The sequence below is a fragment of the Vanacampus margaritifer genome, chromosome 3 (genome assembly GCF_051991255.1).
Source record: "Vanacampus margaritifer isolate UIUO_Vmar chromosome 3, RoL_Vmar_1.0, whole genome shotgun sequence".
Lineage (NCBI taxonomy): Eukaryota > Metazoa > Chordata > Actinopteri > Syngnathiformes > Syngnathidae > Vanacampus > Vanacampus margaritifer.
The window spans coordinates 4,065,935-4,089,616 of NC_135434.1; the positions used below are offsets into that span (position 1 = coordinate 4,065,935).

The 23,682-nt window shown below is 40.9% G+C and overlaps 1 protein-coding gene across 9 annotated transcripts in view; it reads left to right on the forward strand.

Moving 5' to 3' along the window:
• Positions 1–1,029: 1,029 nt before the first annotated feature.
• LOC144049158 (transducin-like enhancer protein 4) overlaps positions 1,030–23,682 on the forward strand; it is a 32,548-nt gene continuing 9,895 nt past the window's right edge. Inside the window, exons 1-8 of one of the 9 annotated variants that reach the window (XM_077561833.1) lie at positions 1,030–1,822; positions 2,148–2,245; positions 6,141–6,204; positions 6,329–6,373; positions 15,794–15,856; positions 19,501–19,575; positions 19,702–19,903; positions 20,293–20,309. In XM_077561833.1, the coding sequence (XP_077417959.1) occupies positions 1,778–1,822; positions 2,148–2,245; positions 6,141–6,204; positions 6,329–6,373; positions 15,794–15,856; positions 19,501–19,575; positions 19,702–19,903; positions 20,293–20,309 (609 nt within the window). In that variant the 5' untranslated portion in view covers positions 1,030–1,777. The other 8 variants (XM_077561835.1, XM_077561837.1, XM_077561834.1 and 5 more) reach the window with 8 other exon arrangements.

Below are 23,682 nucleotides of genomic sequence, written 5' to 3' on the forward strand. Positions count from 1 at the left end.
ATGTGTATTTGGACAGTGTGTGCACGTTTGGGCGCACAGCCTGTTGTCCGTACGAACCAACAGAAAGGATGAAGAGAACGGATACAGAAAGAAGAGAGGCATGCTGTCAAAGGGTCGTTGATTATTTTGAAGAGCGAGCCACATATTGGCATTAGATGGCCCCTGTTTGGGAATATCAGGCTGTGTTGAAGACCTCAGAATCGCTACAAGGACTCGTCTTAATATGCAAACGTCACGCATGAGTAAGAGAAGTGTGAAAATGGTGGGCGGCACCCTGTTTTGCTTTCTTCCATGGTCATTAGCCCTTCGTTTTCAATGGTGAAGACATACTAGCGCGGGCTGCTGTATGGGCTAATGACATCTAATGTAGAATTTTACACATTCAAAGCCATGAATTAAAAAAAAAAAAAAAAGTCAAATGTGACAGCCAGTGTGTGGGCCGGGGTTCGGGCTGGCGTGGACACTTTAGAGTGCCTCGTTGTTGGCTGTGTGTGCACGCATATCTTTAGTTTTTGTTCTAGGTGGTGGTGGTCGGGGGGGGGGGGGGGGGTCTAAAACCACCCCTGGCTCTGACTGTTGCACACCTCCATTGAGCTGTGAGCGAGTGATGGAAAATTGGAAAATGTCATCCCAATAATCACCCAGGCACAAGGACAAAAAGATGTCTAGTGAGAAAATAAATGTGTAAAATATGAAGTTATACAGTTTGGACCCAGTTGAGGTTCCAGTCTAAGCCAAGGTAGCCCTTACACTACTGAACAGTATATGGCCCGCTTTTGCAGCGGTGATAATTCAGATTGTGCTCACATCAGTACACCTCCTTGCGTTAAATATTCATGAGCAATACAAGCAGAATGGCGTACCTGTAAAGCTCAGTGACAATTTAATTGCGCTGTTGTAAAATGCAAAAACGCGGAGATCACGGCAGACTGTTGTAATGTCTTAATAAATAAACGGCAGAAACAAACAGGAGCGCATGTTCGCCTGGGAGGCTGTGATAAAACACACATAAATCTACGGATAGTTATACAAACCTGTGTCATTTAGCACCAGACAGAGCCGAGGAGCCCCACGTGGGGTGCCGAGCACATGCCTTGCAGCTTGTGATTGGACAACTCGACGATGATTGACAGGTTGCTCTCGCGCGGGCTGGACTCTTCCCGCTCGCCATTGGTCGCCGTTAATGGCCACCTCCCCTCCAGCAGGCTCGAGTCAAGAGAACCAGGAAGTTGTAGTTTCTTACGGGGGATTTACACACACACATCGGCGTGGATTAAACTACACGTCCCGACGCTACGTCAAAGTCGCGAATGTGTAATTGCGCTCGGTTTTGACTGGCTGCTTCTAAAATGTGGTTCGGTAAGGAGGGGGGCCGAGCGAGCAGTGTCGCTGAAGTGGTCGCCGCCGCCGGGATGTGCACATCAACCGGGGGAAGAAAAGTAGGAAATTAACCGGTTGTCACCACAGCGGGAGGACAAGTGGGGTCACGACATGGCGGAGAACCACGACTAAGAAGAGGAAATCCAACAACAAAAGCGACTGCGTGGGGATTTATTCTCTGATAATCTTACGCACCTGACTGTCACGCGGTGCGACTTTTTACGATTTGTCTGCGAGAATGGCGAGCGGCCGAAGGTTCGAGGATGTTCTCACTCTGTTGGCCGGCTTCTAACTGACTGACTGACAGACTGACTGACCTTTTTACGCACGGGAGCGAGCCACGCTTCACTCTTTGTTTTTCGTCTTCGCCGAGGAGGAACTTCTCAATGCCTTTTTAATGATTCGAGACTTGAGCAAGATGTATCCTCCGGCGCGGCATCCGGTAAGTACAAAGCAGTAGGCGTGTTGTCAACAACAACAAAAGGTTTTACTGTATTAATAAAGAGCCGCGCGCCTGATGCGTAATCACTTTGGCTCGAGTTTCCGTGCCATTGCGCGCTCGCACGGACAATTGCGCTCATTGACAGACTTTTGCGCGCGTGTGTGCCTAAAGAGAGACATGATGAAGGAGGCTGGGTGAAGCCTAAAGGCAGAGTGAGTGACAGAGGCCCATTGTGGTCATGACAGTGGAACCTCAGTCGTCTCAGTTTTTCCTCTCTTCTTCTTCCTGTCCATCTTCTTCCATGGTTCTTTGGCTTCGGTTTGAGGTCCCACCCCAGCCTGGACAGCCGTTTAAGTTCACCGTGTCCGAATCCTGCGACCGGATCAAGGAGGAATTCCAGTTTCTCCAGGCTCAGTATCACAGGTGAGAGAAACACATCAATTCCGGAGCCTATGCTATAGTTGACTTGGGGCGAGAGGCGGGGGTACACCCTGGACTGGTCGCCAGCCAATTGTAGGTCATTCACAGTCACATTCACAATTTTAGAGTCTTCAGTGAAACCTATACGAGATTTTGGAATGTGGGCAGAAGCTCCCGCAAGCACAGGGAGAATGTAAAAACGCTACACAGGGAGTTCAGATCTTGGATTTGAACCTCCAACATCAGAACTTTGAGGCTAACCAGTAAACACATATTCAACGTGGACACCCTTAGTGTCCAAATCTCAGTCTACTTCAACGATATATAAAATGATAGCTACTTGCTAAAAGTACAGTTTACTAAATAAAATAGTTTTCAAACACTACTTGTCTTTACTGTAATTAAAATGTACCAGTTCAATGTAGCATAACAAATATTGCCAACATTATTATAATAATATATTGTTTCAAGCTAAGTATTTCACAAAAACACAAAATGGCCACCTCATGATATAGGACACTGTGAGCACATATCCCGTGTCCAGTAATCAGCCCTTGGTCTGGATTACACTTTAGTTCCCCTGACTCACGCCGTTGATGTAAATTTATGCTAATGAACGCAACAAAAAAATTGCCTCGCGACCCATTTGTGGAAGTTCAGAAAACTGAACAAGGTTGCACCAGCCAAGGGATCTTAAAATGTTTCGGTCCCCTTGACTATCAAAGTCCCTTTTTAAAAAAAAAATAAAATCCTAATTGCAATTAAATGTAACCACAGTGTTTAGTCCTAAATAACAAAGAAACATTTGTTTGAAAAGGTGCACGCATGTAGCGATGTCATATTATATGTGATATGTCACAAATCTATCATTTGAAATTGGCCCGAAGATAAAGTCGGGAGGAATAATTGGCTTAGTATGTTTGATTTATTGATTGATGAATGCCCAAACGTACTGTACACTACCAGGCTCAAAATCATCATTTTCTTTGTTGAGCAGTGTTGCTTTTAAATCACTCCTCCTGCTTGATGTACGTCGCAATGGATCTGAATTCGTTTCCGGTTTTGTTGAACAAGGATTTTCTCTCCAGAGTCCAGACGTGTATTAATTTGCCCGCTGTTTTGCTGCTTGAAAACTGTATTGATTACCTTACGTCTGGTAAACGAATTGCATGTCAATTTTAGCTTAGTTTAGCAATTAGCATGACTTCTTTCTTTTCTTTCTTTCTTTCTTTCTTTCTTTCTTTCCTTCTTTCTTTCCTTCTTTCTTTCCTTCTTTCTTCCTTTCTTTCTTTCTAACCGCCACGGAGGCGCGATGATGACGTAAATAATAGCAACTCCGCAACATGTTTAGCCGCACTAGCTAGCCAGCAGAAGCTACTTGCGAGCTAGCTACTTGCGAGCTAGCTAGCGCGACGTAAATAGCGCCGAGATTGCTTTGACGTACTGTAGACACAAAGATTATGTAAGCAACAGTCCCTTCCATTCAGTTATTGGAAAAACGTAAAAATCTGTGATTATAATTTTTGCTATTCAATGCGTTTTGATGAAGTGTAATTTTGACTCGCAAACTGCGATAGAAAACCGCTTATTTCGAGCCTTTCAGTACACGCGAGATTAGAGGTTATTGGAAACTTTTCAAACTGAGGTTCCCCATGAAACCCCAGTTTGAGAACCACTGCCTTAAAGGGCCCAATTGAACTTCCACTATGCTACCATATTTCAATTAAATATGCATTGTATTGACTTGATAGAGAACAGAAACCGTTTCTGGACAAGCGTGGCGGCAAACCCGCGTTTGGCCCTAGTTTCACCTATTATCCGCTGGTGACTAACCACAGGTAAACCCCATCAACCTTCGCATGCACGTCTGCCTCCGCGAGCGCAAGAGGTGTGAAATACTTTTTAGCTGACATGATGAAGTGTGAAATGTATTGCTCGGGGCAGAACCACAAGCGCCATAGCAATGCATAATAATCACCCACCTCTGGCCGCCCCTGTAATTATTGTCCAGTCACCTGGTGAGTGTTGGCCACTGGCTTTCTTCCAGAACTCAAGCGAGCTGCGTTATGCGACTGCAGTAGGAAAAAACAAGAATAAGTACAGGAGATGTTTAAAAAAAATTTTTTTTTTAGAGTACTGGAAAAAACGCATTACAACTAATAACAAAAATCTCTTGTTGTCTGAAATCCTCAATGCTTTTGATTCTTAAAAATCGTAACTTAAGCATTTTAAATAGCTATGTTGTTCTTAACAAGGAGTTAGCTCAAGAAGCTTATTTGAATAGTTTTCTTGTCAGACAGAGGAACAAAAAACACATGAGGAGAAGACTTAAATGAGTTTCTTTCTTCTCCTTCTGCTCTTACGAAACGGAATTTTGTTTGTTTCAGCATAAGGTGGCCCTTTAGTATATTCAAGTAAAATCTTTATTTTGATTATTTACCTACCACGTTTAATCGAATGCATCTACTCAACTGCAGATGGTGTTTTTTTTATTTTTAGTTACTGGGCTTAGTTTTTTTGGGGGGGGGGGGGGTGAAAAACATTTTTATAAGATCATTGTATACTTGAGCAGCTTTACAGATGTAACATATGCACCAAGTTTATTATAGTGAAGAAAAACGAACACAATAAATTAAAATTACAATTGAAAAAACTTTTTTGTTGATGAAATAAAATGAGAGCTAGAGTGCTTTAAAAAAAAAACAGTAGCAAACTGTATAATTGAGCGGAAATGTCCTTTGTTTTAATTTTTGTGAATTCATTTCATACATGAGGGGCTTTTGGGGTTTATTTTAAATGTATTTATTTCGATATAACAGTATGGCTGTAAAGAATATATGTCGAATAGTCGTTTTGCAGTTCAGTTTACTTGATTACATGATACTTAGTGACCATTTGTTTTGTTTTTTTAAATTCTCCAAATTCTCCATATATAAAACCTAAAACTAATACTAAAACTAATAAAAAAAAAATGAAATAAAACAAATGATTAAAAAAAAAACATAATAAAAAATTATTAAAATGAACTGAACTTAAAAAGCTTAAGTTAAAATGAAATAAAAACTAATGAAAAATCCAAAACTATTTAAAATCTGGTCATATTGCGTCACAGTGGCGCCCTCATTGTTTTTATGAGGAGGGAAAGAGAGGCATCTTTTCGATGGTGAGATGTTTATTTCTGAATTTATTTTCCATTCGAGGCTATTTGTGTAATGCACCACGTCTGTAGTGCGACCTTGGAAAAAGCAGCTTTCAAAGCTCGCCTGTAAAAAACAAAACAAAAAACAAAGCCTATATCCATCCTGGTCTCTCCTGAATCATTTCAGCATTTAACGGCGCATATGAATATACTGAGTCCGGAAACAAATGAGATATATCACTTTTGCGCTTGAACATTTTCCTGAAAAGCCACAAATGTGCTTGCGCTTGTAGTTATTGACGCGTCAGCAGCCTCACTTTACCTGCACTGATAACGCTGAGCCCGCCATTATCTCATAAAACACTCACACTAAAGAGTCATAGTGGTAAGTGGATAGTTTCCTGTAATAGACGAGAAACAGGAAAGGGTTAAGCTTTAGTGTAACCACACTTGTGATATGGACCCTCGTTATAAGGTCGTTTTTTCTTGTCGATGGTGCAACTCGGGCCTCGCGTTGAGGTTTGTGTGGTCGCCTATTGATCCATTAATTACTGAGATGTACGTGCTGAGTAAGTGTCTGCAGGGGAAGCTGGTGAGATCCGAAATGCCACATTAAAGTAGCAGGATGTGGTCGCGCGCGGCTTCTGCTTCGACATCCTTACATTGTTTACGTGACAAAACTCCCGCCGCGGCGAGTGTGCACAATGCGTGCGTTCATGTGACACAGATTTCTTTTTCCTCCCCACGTCGACCTCACAGTTTGAAAATGGAGTGTGAGAAACTGGCGAGCGAGAAAACGGAGATGCAGAGACACTATGTCATGGTGAGTTTCACGCCCGAAGAGTCTGTTTGTATTGATGCAAATCGGGGGTGGGGGGGTGGTGGGGGGGTCTGGGTGTAAACACGTCGCATGTTTCATTTGCTTTGCTCTGATCTTTGTTTTTCAGTACTACGAAATGTCATACGGACTCAACATCGAGATGCACAAACAGGTAGGCAACGTTTCGGAGCGTTGGGACGCAAACAGGAAGTGCTGTGACTGGTGGCAGAAGCGTACTGGTGGAATTCAGTGACCCCAGTCGGTTATTTTTAACCAAAGGGTACATTAGTGTGAGAGTTACGCAATGTGCAGAATCCAAATGATGACTTTGATACCTTAGGATGCAACCCACATGGCCGAGAAGTCGTTGTTTATCATCGCATCCACGGGCAAAATGTCATGAAATAAAATGCATGCCATCTTGACCAAATTACTCATAATGACAAGCAATGTTTAGAATGGTAAAGAATTGCAAAAATGATGTCGGTAGTCAGGTTTTCATCCAATTGTTTTTTTTTTAAAGCGAATTTACTGAAAATGCGCAAAATGGACATGCGACTTATGTCCGTTTGCATCTGTTCTTCTTTTGCGAATATTGAGAGGGGACTCCGCCGCTGTAGGTGGCGCTATACACCATAGAGATGTGATCCACCACTAATTTAAAAGAAGAGGAAGAAAAAGTATGAGTTTACTTTTGTAATTCTCTAGTTTCCCACCTAAAATAGCATTCATATTCACTTCTTTAATTAATTCCAAAAATATTTCTGCGTCTACTGTATTTTAACTCATTCACTGCCATTGATAGCTGTAGACGTCAAATATTCATTTTAACTATTTCTATTAGTTTAACATTTTTTTCCCACTTAAGTTAACAAGAGTATGAAAACCTAGAAAAAAAAATGATTGGACATTTAGAACAGATATAAAATTTGTGATTAATCGTGAGTTAACTATTGAAGTCATGCAATTAATTACAATTAAATAATTTAATCGCTTGACGCGATTTAAAAAAAGAAAAAGAAAAGATTTTAAAAAATTAGGGGCGTCAGGCGATTCAATTTTTTAATCGTAATTAATCACATGACTTCACTAGTTAACTCACGTTTAATCACACATTTTAAATGTACAATAAAAAAAAATCTAGGTTTTCATACTCTTGTTCACAAAAGTGGGAAAAAATGTTAAACTAATAGTTCAAAATCATTTTTGACGTCTATAGCCGTCAATGGCAGTGAATGAGTTAATGTTGGTCATTAATGGTGATACTCGGAGAATATTTTTTTTGTTTTGTGTTTTGAGGTGGTACAAACAGAGAAGTTTGAGACACACACTTGAGGATAAGCAGTTCAGTGGATGGATGGACGGACGGACGGACTGTTACGGATGAGACTGTGGCCATAAATGAGCTTTTGCAACCTGACTGTTTATTTTCCTAAGGGCAGCTTGTTGTCATTAGCATAAACATCTGCGTTAAGCGCTCATCATCTGCAAGGTGAAATGGGCCACCCGTTCACCTGTGTGTGTGCGTGTGCGTGTCTGTGTGTGTGTCCCAGACTGAAAGCGGCTGAAAAATGCTTCGCCACGCATTGTGTGTTTGTCTGCTTGTGTGTCGCAGCCTGTTTGCAAACGCGACGTGTTTACTCGGCGTGCGCGCTGTATACGTTGCGGCTGTACGTTATTGATTTCATTTTGTGCGCGTCCCTCTTCGTGTTGCTTTGTGTCCGCGTGTGCATAAATTGCGGAGTGTTAACGTGCGCGTGCGTATGACGAGTGTGTTGTTGCTTCCACGAGGGAATGTTGCACACGTACGCAGCTTTTCACGGCGCACTAATCAGAGCGGCGTGATGAAATATGGGGTGTCCGTATAAATCCTGCCGTTGGCCGCTTTTTGAGGCCCATTGTGTGCGCGCGGCTGTCTATAAAAGCCAAGATGGAAACAAATACAAATGTGGCCGTTGTTTGTTTTTCGGTGGGTGGGCAGTCCAATGATTTCCACTGTGGAGGGCCAATCGCTTCCATCTGCATTTGTGTGTCTCTTGTAGAAGCAAATGATTCGAGTTTGTGTGCACACTCTTGCACAAGCAAGCCGCAGCGTAAATGTGTGTCTTTGCCATTCGATGCGGCGATACGAATCCCGGACAGAGGTGCCAAAAGTTCGTACAATCCGTGTGTACTGAAGTAGAAATACATGCGTTAAAAAAAGTCAAGTAAAAGTAAAAGTGCCGATTCAACTTCTGTGCTGAAGGGAAAGTAAAAAAAGTACAGATTCTGAACTATACTCAAGTACTAAAGTAAAACTGAATAGTAGAAGTAACATTTATATGCTATTCAGTGGGGACTTAAATGGGAGTAAAGTCAAACATTTTATTGACATTAACTCATTTGCTTCCAAAATTGATAAATATCATATATATGTTCCCAAAGACGTATTTATACGTGTTTTATATATGTGTGTGTGTTTTTTAATGCTAGAGCATACATAATGCTTTGATGCAGCCTCTGAACTGATGAGAACGCTTGAATCAATGGTAGTTATTAATAAAAAACGGCCAGCAGGTGGCAGCAGAGTTTAAGATATCAACCAGGAGCATGTTGAAAAAAAACTAATTTACCCACAGTTCTAAACAGATTTGTGAACAATGATGAAACTTAGCTATATTCTAATGCTAATTGCTGCAAAACGGAAACCGATACAAATATACATTTTTTTCCTAAGGAAAGAAGAGATTCTAATCTTTCTTTTGGTAGGTTCCATGTTTTTATAGCAATAGAACACAATATTCTGTGGGCCTTTGAAAAACGGTCAAAATCCAGTAAAACTGCAGGCGCAGTGTATGTAAACTTATGAGCACAATTGTAAATGTACAAAGCTAAACGCCATTTCATGACACAAAATGCGTCACCAAATTTCACATCTCTACTCATGTCAACTTCAACCTTTAAAAATATCAAAACAATTGCCAAATTTTTGATTTTATGGGCTTTAAGCCTTTTTTCCTCACCATAAAGTGTGCTTATAAGTTTACATACCCCTTTCAAGCACAACTGTTGATCTCTTATACTCTGCTGCCACCTGCTGGCCGTTTTCGTAATAACTACCATTGCTTCATTCATTCTCTTCAGTTCAGAGGCTGCATCAAATCCTTCTGTATGCTTCGGGATAAAAAAACAACATAAAAACGTATAAATACGTTTTTGGGACACTGGTTTAGTTTACATACCACTTTCAAGCACAACTGTTGATCTCTTATACTCTGCTGCCACCTGATGGTCGTTTTCGTAATAACTACCATTGCTTCATTCATTCTCTTCAGTTCAGAGGCTGCATCAAATCCTTCTGTATGCTTCGGGATAAAAAAAACAACAACATAAAAACGTATAAATACGTTTTTGGGACACTGGTAATAATTAAAATAGAATATGTTTTTTCGTATACGTTTTTGGGAGCAAAGAGTTAAGTTACCGAATCCACCTCTTGATGATACCTATAGATATATTTCAATAAATAGAAGCTGAAATCTGATTGGACAATACAAAGTTCACCGAATAATGACTGTTGAAAATATAAATATATGATGTCATGCAAGTTGTAAATTTCCAGTGCTTTTGATCATGTTTAGGCCACCGAAGCGAAGGCCAAGAAAGCCTTGACTGTACTTAATTTACCTCATTATATTTACAGCGTTAAGAGCCCATCTTAGCAAAGTAGAAGTCGATTTTAGGAGTAAATTCAAAAAGATCGCTGCAAAAAAATTCCACTTAACTTCCCACCACTGTCCGCTGAATGGATGTCGGTATTGAATATGGTTTGGCGGCGGCCATGGCGTTGCCGGGCCCCTCGAGCTCCAGTCCCATTACGGCAGATGCTCTCTCCCACCAAGTGAATCTCTGATATTGCTTGTTTAGCATTTTCCGAGGGTAATAGGCCCATTGATTTTTGCCTCGGCTCTCTGTTTTATTTACACAGAAGGACCGCGTCGCCCGGGGAGCGAAATGTACCAACACTCGTTAAAGAGAAATTGACTTGTGGACTGAGCTCCGGCTGGCGAGAAGGAAGGGGGTGGGTGGGGGTGGGGGGACCAGGAGGGCTTGGGATTTGGCGGCTGAGCTACAAGAGGACAGCTAATCAATTGCAAATTAGTGTGACTGAAAGAGAAATAAAGCAAGCGACGGACGGGCCGAGACGGAGGGGAGGAGAAGGTGGCGAGAGGCGGAAGTAATAAGACGGTGTGATAGCGAGGAATGGCAGCGTTCTCAACAAGGGCTGACAACTCATTTACTGCCGCAGATGGGGAGGGGACGCCTTTGATTCACTTGGAAGATTTAACGTTGTTTTAGCATTCGGTGTCACTATCGGAGATGGATTTGGATAGAAAATTAAAACCACCTGGAATAACTTTGGGTGCCTGACGTGTGCAGAACGGTGTGCTAACCTTAGCAGGCAGTTGCCACAAATGCAAAAACTTACTTCTCTGGGCTGGTTGATAGAATGATTGATTTGTAAATCTCAGCCACTTCCCGCCTGTTACGGGTTCACCAAAAAAAAAAAAAAACTTAACTGTGTCTTAAAACAATCCTTCTTTGCTTCTCTCATTGGTCCCTGCATTATTTTATTTTTTCAGTGGTCAGCAATCTTTCCTGTCAAAAGAGCCATTTTAGGCCAAATAATTAACCCAAAATTTGTATGGAGCCGCCAAACATTTGCTTTTTGTTCTCTGTTTTAACATATTTTTTGTTGTTGTAATTTTTCATACTTTGTTTTTCATACATTTTTAGACTTTTACTTTATGTTAAATTTCTGACATTGTAGGCAATTTGTTGACATTTTATGGTCATTTTCTGGCTTTCTTCTTTTGTTTTGGGACATTTTATGGTAACTTTTTAAGCAATTTTTAAAACTTTTTCACCGTGTCTTTTTCTGACAACTTAAAAAATTGGACTCTGACATTTTTGGAATAATTATTCCTTTTTTTTTTTTTTTTTAAATCTAAATCATTCAGTAATTCAAATAATATGTAAAATAATAATAATAATAATTTCTACTAACAATTTTTTTTTAAAGATTCACTGGTGGCAAATCCAGGTCCAGAAAGTAAAAATCCTGCCACCGTTTGGCTTTAGCCCCTGATGCTAGTTAGCTAGCTCCTATTGTGCTCGCTTACCTGCTAGGGAGCTAGCTTGCTAGCATCAGGGGCTAAAGCCACCATGGGAGCTAGCTAGGGAGCTTGCTAGCTAGCATCAGGGGCTAAAGCCACCATGGGAGCTAGCTAGGGAGCTAGTGATAGATATTATAACATTTTTAATTCTTCATTTCATATATTAGCCATTGTTACACATTATTAACATTTTAATTCTCTATATTAACCTTGTTGAAATGTTTTGTGTCCTGTGCAGAGCAGATGGTGTTGATTTCGGTATAATCTGACCTTAAGATGGGACATACTATTTAGTCTAAAAAAGTTCCTTCCCAGCGTTTTGTGCGAAAACACATTTAGTCCTTGAACAGAATTTGTCCCGAACATACGCACTCCTGACTCTGTTTTTGCCATCGCTCATGGAAAAGAACCCAGAGAGTATGTTTTGTCTACAAATGAAAGAGAGGCGGTCGGTTTTAACTATAAGAAGCCATTGTACACGCGGAAGAGACACATTTCGACGCTCTGAATCCCACCTGTTTAAGTGATGAATTAGAGGCTGTTTGAGTGTCCAGAGATCTCTGTTAGATTAAAAAATCATTTTTGCAAAGGTGTTTTTTCTTACATTAAATCTGTCTTCAAATTTTGGAACACGCAAAGAGGACAAATAATTTTATTCCTCTTTCACTAGCTAGCTAGCATCAGGAGCTAAAGCCACCATGGGAGCTAGCTAGGGAGCTAGCATCAGGGACTAAAGCCAAACTGTGGCAGGGTTTTTTACTTCCTGAACCTGGATTTGCCACCTCTGTTCACTGGGAGCCAAAATAGAAGGACTAAAGAGCCCCGAGTGGCTCCAGAGTCGCAGGTTGCAGACCCTTGGCCTCCATCTTCTGAGCTTTGCATCTTTTCGCATTCCTCCTGTCATCCTAGCAGAAACAACCCACCATTACCTCAGCGAAAGACCGTGCGCCATAGCTTGCATATGACGAGAATGACGTTTGAAAACCAAACAGGGTGAACATCGATCGTGTCATATCAACGCTTTTATCCCGCAGTTTGACATTCTGTGTGGTGCCCTTTTGTTACACAGCTCCGTTTCCCTGCCTGACTATCACGCTATCTTATACGCACGCAGAGTCAGTCAGTCAGTCGGTCCCAGGGGAACGCAGCCTTCATACAGAGGGCTCCATTAGGTGTATTAGCTGGTGGTGAAAAAGCAGTGCTGATGTGATGCTTACAAAGCTCCGCAGGGGAGATGGACATTTGATCTTCTCTCTGACCCAATCTGACTCCAGGGCGGCTGCCTGGTTTCATTTATGGGATGTGAGCTGTTAAGGTGGGTGGGAGCTTTGCTAGTTTTTTTTTTTTTTTTTAAACGCTTTCAAGCGACAACCACTGCGTTAAGTGGTCGACAGTGAGCGGCTACCATATTGTTATTCCCGAGAGGCCACCGATTTTTAACCTACAGTGGCCCTGAGGGTCCAAAAAAAAACCACAATCCTACACGATTACAGCAGTATTTAAATATATGTAAATATTAGGGTCCAACGGATGAGGATTTTTGAAGATCGATGCTAATTCCAATGAAATTCTGATAACCGATTAATCAACAGATTAAGTAATTGGAACCCCAAAACGTATATGTTTTTTTTAAATGTCTTTTTTATGCTACAGCATACCGAATACAGCTTCTGAAATGAAGAGGTCGCTTAAAGCAGTGATAGTTATTACAAAAGACGGCCAGCAGGTGGCAGCAGAGTATAAGAGATCAGCCAGGGGCATGTTGAAAAAAGCTCATTTACCCCACAGTTCTAAACAGATTTGTGAATAATGATGAAACATAGCTATATTCTAATGCTAATTGCTTCAAAACGGAAACAGATACAAATATATATATTTTTTTCCTGATGAAAGAAGAGACTCTAATGTTTCTTTTGGTAGGTTCCATGTTTTTATAGCAATAGAAGAGAATTTTGTGGACCTTGCAAAATCAATCAAAACCAGTAAACCAGCAGGGAGCGAAGGGGTTGCTTCAGTGAAAATGGCTGGGAGTGAATGAGTTAATATAAAAATATATGCATTGAATTTTTATCAAAAAATTTTGGTCCCGTAATGCTAATGACAATGAAGCTATGAATTACAAGCAGAACATATGACTGCTTTGCAATACTTTGTCTTTTCGTATTTAATTGAGAAAAATTGGCAAAAATCGGCCAATTTGTTTTGACGATTTATTTGGTGGGGAATTCATTATCTTCGCCTTATGTTGTAATGTGTTAATGTATTTAAAAATTGGCAACATTTGCCCAAAGAACTGATATTGTCCGATTAATCGGTTGGGCCCTAGTAAATACTTTGACCTCAAAATCACAGCTTTTGACAATGTGAACATTGGCATGGCAACCCTGCATCATCTCCTGAATTAGTCTAAAAAATATTGGTGGGCCAGCCCTGGCAACTGTTTTAGTTTGTGTATCATAATGAAATTTGCGATCGTATGTATCGACTCCAAGTTCCACAAAATAGTGTTATTGCCTCTCACAGTATGCAGCATCGCAAAGGAAATAGTTTTTTGATATGTCGCAGTACGTCGGCATTTGCACAAACTCGTTGCAGGAGTCGTTCCAGTGGACGCGGGGCGTTTTATTGCGTGCGGGTTGCTGTCTTCTGCCTCTTTTCTTGTTTGCATGCTCGCCGGGTTTAAATTGCACTTCTAGCACTTCCTTCGGGAAGGTGGATCAGGCAATTTCCTGTTTTAAAAAAAACACCTGGCGGGGGTGGGTGTGCTTTATAATCTTTAAAAGCCAACCCTTGGGTTCAGTAAAAACATCTGATGAATACAGAGTAGCTTGGGGAGGTGCGTTCACGTCGATGTGTGTGTGTGTGTGTGTGTGTGTGTGTGTGTGTGTGTGTGTGTGTGTTTGTGTGCGTGTGTCCACTCTCTTGGCCTCTGGCGGCTTGTGTTAGTGCTGATACCAACTTCAACTGCAACTTCACCTCTGTCAAGGTCACAGACATGAATTGAGTGCTTTAAGGTTAGATTTAAGCAGTATTGGCGCAAGCATCCGAGTAGTACGCTACGTGTATTCCTCGTAAGTTTTGGAGGGGTTTTTTTTCTCACAAATTTGCTACTTTATAAACTGGCAATTTTGCCATTTTACAAACCCACACATTTTTTTCTGGGAATGTGTGCTTCCCACAGATTTGAAATCGACTTGGGTGGGTGGACTCCGGCGGGGGAGGGGGATGGGAGGTGGCTCTCAGTCCTGTTACTACCTCTCCTCTAGCCTCACGATCCACAACTGAGTGACGGCGAAATAAAGTTACACGCGGTATATCCTGTCGTGACACGTTTTTTTTTTCTTTTTAAATATATTTTTTAAGATTTTCTGGAAAACTTCTTGGGTGGTGGCCAATTTACTTGGGTGGCCCGCCCAAGTATTTACATGGTGTGGGAAACACCCTAATACGCCGTGGTATTGGTTAGATTTTCCCACCCTGTTAAAAAAAAAAATCAATTGATCAATAAAATAGTCAAATGTCAATCTCTAGGGATCAATTCAATACAAATAATGACCTAACTATTAGGGGTGTGCCCAAAAAATCGATTCTCACAAGAATCGCAATTCTCATTTAGAATCGATTTTAAATGTCCCAAAATTTATGTTATTTCAATTATTTTATACTGTCTTGCCTTCGTTTGGAGCGCTGTTCATGTTGTACCCGGTTTGGCCACTGAGGGGCAGTGTGGTTCCACGCGGTCTTATACACTGTTAAATTGTAGCCACATTAAAGAGTAGAAGGAAAAAGTCACGATCAAGTTATTCCGATAAAAGTTGTTTTTTTCTCAGCGTGGAGCCGTTCTTTTGAGTGATAAAAGTGCCGCGAGTAGCGCGCTAATTAGCATTAGCGAGTCAGACTGGAGTAGATCATTACAATTCCTTGCACATCTATAGATTGAAGCAAAAATCATTGTCAATGAAATCATTCTTAATTTAAAAAAAAGAAGAAGTTCTTAACCGAAAATCGATTCTGAATCGAATCGCAGCCCCCAAAAATCGAAATCGAAATCGAATCATGAGACATTCAAATATTCCCACCCCTACTATCTATGTTCAAGACATATTTGTGTTCTAGACTGTTCAGCAGTTAATTTTAATGTTTTTGTTCCTCAACATTAATTAATTCATCCTAGATGATGTATTTTGTATATTATTTGTATTTCTTCTTCAAAAAGCCCTTCTGCCATCAGTACCTCGCGCGAATACAAAAGCTTTCAAAAGAAACGGCGTAAATCCCATCCGAATAGCACATCAACTTGCCATACAGACTTTGATGAGACTTTACGTTGCTATTTGTTTCTCCGAATTGACTCGACGGCAACGTTTGTGTCGCGTGCGTAGCGGCCGTCCTTATCAGTCGTTTTGTGTTTATGTGCCCACTTCTCTGTCTTCCAGGCGGAGATTGTCAAACGGCTGAACGCAATCTGCGCCCAAGTCGTCCCTTTCCTTTCACAAGAGGTAAGTGTGTGTGTGTGTGTGGGGTGGGGGGGGGTTGTGGGGTGAATGGCTGTCGCTGTTAGTTAAGGAGGAAAGCAGAGTGAGGCGGGGAGGGTGGGAGTAAAAGCGAGATGCGTTGCGTGTGGTGGATTGCGAGACGCACACACAAGCAGATAATCCTGCCCCCCCCTACTCAGGATAGGCAGATATGCTTGAACCTATTAACTGTCTCCCACTAACATATGCAGGGAAGAGTGTGTGATTTGCGCGGCAAAATGTGTACAGTGTTTTAATAGTACTACATTTACTGTGGAATGCTTCTGTGTGTGTGCGTTTAGCAGATAAAGGAGTTGGAAGCGTCTTTGCGTGTTTATGTGCGTTTTAGCGGAGGGGTGGGAACAGCGGCGAGGAGCGAGTGTGTACTCCACAACTCTCCTCCAGATTAGCCCTGGATTAGGAGGGTTTAGGGCGGATTAGAAATAATGGCATTAGACAGCGGCGCCGCCGCTCGCCGCGCAGCCGCGAGGCCCGCCGAGGATGGAGGCGGCGAGAGGAAAGAGGCTTTGACGCTTTGCTGGGGATTCGCGGCTACACTTGGCGCTCGCGAATGTGAAATGTGACACAATCATATTAACACGCCGCAGTCGGCCTATATGCGCCGTCACAAGGTGTTTAAGGAGCATCTTTTATGCTATGAGGTTGGCCTGTCGTTCTTTGTGGGAGACTTACATTGTGTTCCTTCATTTTCCATCGGGCTTCTGTTGTGATGTTGGAAATAATGTAATTGCACGTGCACACTCTCAAATATGAGTGTTTTTCAATTTTGATGAGATTTGACAGTTCGATTGGAGTTGACCTTATCGGAACCGATCAGTAATGATAATAGTAATAATTAGGGGTGTCAAAATTATGGCGTTCATTTAAAATTCCTTTAATGCCTTTTTTTAAATTAATGACTGCCCCTTACTTGGAAAGCCTGTCATGGGGAATTCTAGTCGCAACAAAGCAGACACATCAAAATTTAGCAATAATAAATTTAATAATAATCCATATATTTGTGGTGAATGAGGTCAAATTGTATTTTCCAATTTAAAAAATGTGCAGAATTTCATGAGTTACGACAGGTTGAAGATTAGATCAAATGCAATTATGCCATCTAGTGGCAGAAAAATGACCTCAATACAAATCAATATCATACTCGTTTTTTACAGTACAGTACATCTTTTTAAATTTTAACTCAATTTTATGAATTATTATAAAATTATTGTATCAATGACTAAAAGATGCAGCCATAATTCTATTAATTTAACACTTTTTTAAAACACTTTTTTTTAACACTTTTATGTTAACAAGAGTATGAAAATGTAGAATTTTTTTTATTGTACATTTAAAATTTGCGATTAATCGTGAGTTAACTATTGAAGTCAAGCGATTAATTCCGATTAAAAAAATTTAATCACCTGACACCCCTAGTAATAAGTAATCAATGAAATTTTATCAAATATTTATGAGAACCTATGCTATTTATATGCATATCCATACACACTATCCCAAATAATTGATAGATTATCAATGTGCTTATTGTTGTAATTTGTAATGATTTTCACACTGAAAAGTATTTCAAACATTTTACCCTCTTGTAACTAAATCACCCTTTTATTTATTATTATTAATGACTCCACTTTAAACTACAACCACATTAATAAGCATATTGTCTAATCCAATTAACTTTCCAGTCAATGTATAATAAGACGTAAAGACCAGAATTACAATAGTTTTTTTTAAGGTGCCCCCCCATTCTGGTTCTCCTCGTGTCCATCAAGTGTCATGTAGTGAAAATGGGTCCAATGTGTTTTGGCTGAACAAAAGCAAGTCCATTTTCCATCTGCGGTCTACTTTGTAATGAACTATCATTATTAGTGGCTAAAGATGTTATTTTCTGCAGATGAAGATTGTGCGGCATATGAGGCAGGATAAACGCTGCAGCCCTGCAAACTTGTTCATTTTCACCCCTGATAGGCTCTTTCATCTCTGGCCTACTTTTTTTCTGTGATGGCCCTGGATGAATCTCTGGGTCCCCCCCCCCCCCCGGGCTTCTCCATTTCAATGCACTTTGAATGACTTTGCGAGAGTTACTTAAATGTTTCTTTGTGTCCTTACCTGTTTTTTTTCCCCCCATGTTCATGAAAATGGCATCATAAAGGATAACAAAAGGAGAAATTGCGTGGGAATGCTGGAAGCTGAATGCTAAGCTAAATGCTAATGAAGGAAATCGAAAGATAAATGATGTGAAAATTACACATTTTTAATTGGAGTTAAATGACAAATGAATAAAAGGAAAACTTAAACTGCAATCTGTCTAAAGTGGGATTTAATCATTTCAGAGAAATTATAATCCATTTCCTGATAGTTGGTATCGAACCATCAAATGTACTAAAATGTGGTCCAAGCGAGGTTTGAACCCAGGTCCTCGTTGGTGGAAGGCAATTGTGCTAACCACTGACCTAACTTGATTCGTTCAGATTCATGGCTAATGGCATATTTATTTTTAAAAGTGTCATCTTGTACTGAAAGCTAGCATTTAACTCATTCACTGCCATTGACGGCTATAGACGTCAAAAATTCATTTGAACTATTTCTATTAGTTTCGCATTTTTTCCTACTTTTGTTAACAAGAGTATGAAAACCTAGATTTTTTTATTTATTGTACATTTAGAACAGAACAGTTAACTATTGAAGTCATGCGATTAATTATAATTAAAACATTAAATAACTAATAGAAATAGTTCAAATAAATTTTTGACGTCTATAGACGTCAATGGCAGTGAATGAGTTCATAATTTCAGTGAAATTATAATGTATTTCCTGATATGATAGTTGGGATACATGTGCATAATGGCCATGGCTATATTTGCAATGTACAGTCGGAGGTGGGATTTGAACCCGCGACCTCCTGGTTACTGGACAATGCACTTCACCAAGTGGTAACGATGACAAGCTGTATGTATGGAAGTGGGCGTGGCAAGTGGGATTCAATGTTCAATGTCAGTCCAATTGAAAATTAATGGAGAAAAGTCGCTTCCAGCATTCCTACAATAATACAATTATATCAGGATTCTGTTGGCTACCTTTAGAGTCTAAATTCCAAATTCATAAACCATGGCCACTGAAAATGACCCAAAAGTGCATTCTTTGTTTAAGGCGGAAAGATTTACGTGACCGAAACAACCTGGCGGGAGCAGGATGTTGTGATGACGCAAGGAAAAACATGATTGTCGCAAGCTTGACTTGATAAATAGGCATGGTTAGCCTCATTTCGCTAACTTTTGCTAGCCTGATCGCTGCCAGCCTTAATAGGGCCCAACCGATATGGATTAAAAAAATTTTTTTATTTTTTTTTAAACCTGATGCCTATACCAATTTTGGGCAGAAAAAAAATGCAGATTACCAAATATTTCTTCACATGAAAATGGTGCACTAAAACTTTCTATAAAAAAAAAAAAAATCTATTTCTTTAAAAAATTCTATATACTGTGACTGAAAAAGTCTCCTTTGTTTGGTTCAAAGAGCTCACCATTTTTTCCAGTGGCTCTTTCACATCTGGATGGATGTGATGTAATAAATATGTCCTGATGCCTCCCCACTAACTGCCAATGTTGTCTCAGCATCAGCAGCAGGTGGTGCAAGCGGTGGAGAGAGCCAAGCAGGTCACCATGGCTGAACTCAACGCCATTATTGGTGTGAGTGTTTATCTTTTTTTTCTTTTTCTTTTTTTCGCACAAATCAAGGAGATGGAATACTGTAAATGCTCAAACGGCTATCTATCCGCTCGTGTGTGTGTGTGTGTGTGTGTGTGTGTGCATCAGCAGCAGCAGCTCCAAGCTCAGCACCTCTCCCATGGCCACGCCATCCCCGTCCCGCTCACGCCGCACCCGGCGGGCCTTCATCCCCCGCTGCCCCCCGGCGCCGGCACTGCCAGCCTGCTGGCGCTCTCCTCGGCCCTCGGCCATCAGTTGCCCCTCAAAGATGAGAGGAAACACCAGGACGGCGCCGAAGAACACCCGAGAGGTACCAGCGTTGGTTTTGTTTTGCATGCTGGTTGATCGGAAGGTAGATTTGTCCCAGAATGTGTCACTAGATCAGTCATACAATAAAAAAAAAAAAAAAAGGTTTCTAGTTGGAACTGGATCTGTTAAAGTAGATAGAACTGCCTTCAACTCTTTTGCTATGATACCTGTTGAATGTTAATGAGTCGCCGTTCACTCAAAGGCACTCGGTTAATGACGTCGTAGCGTTACCTTACGTTGCATCAGATAATCTTCTTTGAACAGCATCTCACAAATTAAGCCAATTAACTGTATTTATCTGTGCGCTTCACATTAGGTCGACATGATTACTTAGCATGGTGCTAATTCGGAATGTTTTCTTTCTCTTTTTCTTGCCGCCTTCCTCATCAGAGAGAGATTCTGTGAAGGTAAGTCCGTCTCCCACCATTTGAACATCTTTCTTCTTTATGTTTGCAAACTGATGTTCATACATTGCTTTCCACCAAGTCGCTCAAGCCATGGATGGATGGATGGATGGATGGATGGAAGGATGGATGGCTCCAAAGTCAAGTGTATGTTCATTGAGAAAGCTCAAAATAGGTTAGCTAGCAAAAATAGCTTAGCATAGAGAGTTTAACTCTTTGACTGCCAGACGTTTTCAGAAAAGGGATGCCGTGGGTGCCAGCCGATTTAAGCATTTTTGACTGATCTTTCAAGGTCCACAGAAAATTATGTGTTTGGACTATGGAAACACATATACTACCAAATGAAAGATTGGACTCTCATCTTTCATCAGAAAAAAAAGTTTGTTTCTACCTTATTCCGTTTTTCAGTAATCAACAATAGAAAATGGTTAGTTTCACCTCTGTTTTGAAAAAAACGTCTTTTAACGTATTTGGCACTCCTCCATAGGATTTTACTAAACGTTATTTAACGTTTTTGGCAGTCAAAGAGTTAACATAGATACCAGGGATATCTTAGCACAGATAGACGATATAGCTTAGCGTAGATAGCTTAGCCTACGATAGATGGATGGATGGAAGGATGGATGACTCCAAAGTCAAGTGTATGTTTATTGAGAAAGCTCAAAATAGGTTAGCTAGCTAAAATAGCTTAGCATAGATAGCTTAACATAGATACCTGGGATATCTTAGCACAGATAGACGAGATAGCTTAGCGTAGATAGCTTAGCCTACGATAGATAGATGGATGGATGAAAAGATGGATGACTCCAAAGTCAAGTGTATGTTCATTGAGAAAGCTCAAAATAGGTTAGCTAGCTAAAATAGCTTAGCATAGATAGCTTAACATAGATACCTGGGATATCTTAACACAGATAGATGAGCTAGCTTAGCGTAGATAGCTTAGCCTACGATAGATAGATGGATGGATGAAAAGATGGATGACTCCAAAGTCAAGTGTTTGTTTATTGAGAAAGCTCAAAATAGGTTAGCTAGCTAAAATAGCTTAGCATAGATAGCTTAACATAGATACCTGGGATATCTTAGCACAGATAGATGAGCTAGCTTAGCGTAGATAGCTTAGCCTACGATAGATGGATAGATGGATGGATGGATGGATGAAAGGATGGATGACTCCAAAGTCAAGTGTTTGTTTATTGAGAAAGCTCAAAATAGGTTAGCTAGCTAAAATAGCTTAGCATAGATAGCTTAACACAGATCGCTGAGATATCTTAACATAGGTAGCGTAGATAGCTTAGCCTACGATGTATAGATAGATAGATAGATAGATAGCAAGCAAGCTGGTGGGCCGCCAGGGTTTTCTTGATGTAAACTGTAAAACTGATTGAATAGTAGACAGGTAAATACTGTATCACGACTGCACAAAGTCGATGAGGCCACAAACTAAGATATTTAACATACTGTAGATCTGCTCGAAGCACAAAGTGCACTACTGATGTCACCATTTAAAAAAACAATATTTTCTTCTTTAAAAAGTTCTACATGGGCGGCAGCTCTAGTTATTAATTTTGTGCTAAATGTCTGTTGAGAATCACATCGCTGATGTGCAATAAAAGTATTTTCACTCACGGAGGCAGCACTTCATACGCTTGGTGTCGACAGCTTCGCTAAGCAGTCACGCAGGGATTCTATTCATAAAAATCTACCGTCGCGCTAACCTGTGCATCCAATAAAAGTCAATGTGACATCACAACTAAATATTCATGTATAACTTCACCCTTGATAGCCTTGATAGCACTCCAGAGGTCCCAACAATTTGCATACCAAAAAAAAAGAAAGTCTCCTTTAAAAAGTATCAGTGCTAATTATTATTATTATACTCTGAACCGTTTTAAAACAAGTCTAAGGTTTTGATTTTGGGTGTGTTTTAAGATTCAGAGATGTGCAAATGGAGACCCCAAAAAAAAAGAGCAGCATGGTTAGTGAAGTGAGAAAGCGCCAAAGACGTAACGTTACAGCTTGTAGTAATTAGTCCCTTAAGCTCAGCCTTTTCCCAAGACAAACGTTTGGTTTGTTGAATACTCAATGAGCAGATTAGCATTTCTTTATGCCAGCCGCTTGAGCTCAACACACACACACTTGCGTGTTCGTTGATGTTGTTGGAGTTGCTATAGACTGGAGAAATGCTTAATACATTATCTCCTGCCCCCCCCCCCCCCCTCCCATGTAGTCTATCCTCCTCCACACACACACACACACACGCTCACAGCTGTAGGCAGTGCGATGGAAACGATTAGCAGCGTGCGAACGTGTGTGTGAGGTCTTCTGGAATCGGTAGCAAAAATAGGAAGACCAAAATGATGAATGCCTTTCATTAGTGCCCTGTGGGAGAGCGAACGCATGCACGCACGCACGCGCACACACTTAGAGATGCTCTTTGACATGGCGGCCAACAGTCACTTCATGAAACCAATAAGCCCCTTGCCAGTGGTCTCCAGTTGCCTTGGCAACGGTCCACTGGGTACAGTGTGTGTGAAATGCATGAGCCTCCGTGGCTTAATGTCCTCGGTGTTCGCACCTCGTACACTGATAACGCGGACGTGGGTGTGAACGGCGCATTTACGCCACATGTTGACCAAACAGTATTGTTGCCGGGATGTGTTCGAGGACTTCAGGTCTTTTACCTTCCGTCTTTTTGCTCGAGTGAAGTTAATTGAAGGTGACTATCAAGAATAGGATCTGATGCTGAGAACGGAATATTTGTCATTTGTTTAAGATTGAGAAAGAAACAATTAATGGCCTCCACCCTAAGGTTCACCGTGTTTCAATTAACAGCCCAGTCACTTCAAACAAAGGCCTCGCCCCAAATATTTTACTCTCAGGTAGATTTAAAAAAAATAAACAAAAAAGGCTTTAACTTTTACCATGACATAAAACTAGGAATGTTCGATACCACTTCTTTTCACACCGGATTGGTCGCCATGATTGGACGGGACTGGACTGGTTGCCATGACTGGACAGGACGCGAGTAGACTGGTCGCCACGACTGGAAGGGAGCGTGACGTGATTTGCCTTGACTTGCTTTGGAGTGACTTGACTTGGCTAAGGCTACGGCTTCTTGGCGGTGACGAGGACGACTTGGCGGTGACGAAGACGACTTGGCGGTGACGAAGACTTGACGCATAAACTCCCACACATAACATAGGCAACGCACCCACACCGACTGGACAAACACAACAGACTAAATACACTAATGAGACACACCTGGGGAAGGGAGGACACACACAGGTGGACGTGGTTGGACATAACGAGACAAGGAAGGAAACCAGGAACACAAGACAAAAAACACCAACCACAGACAAAAACAACAATAACCCAA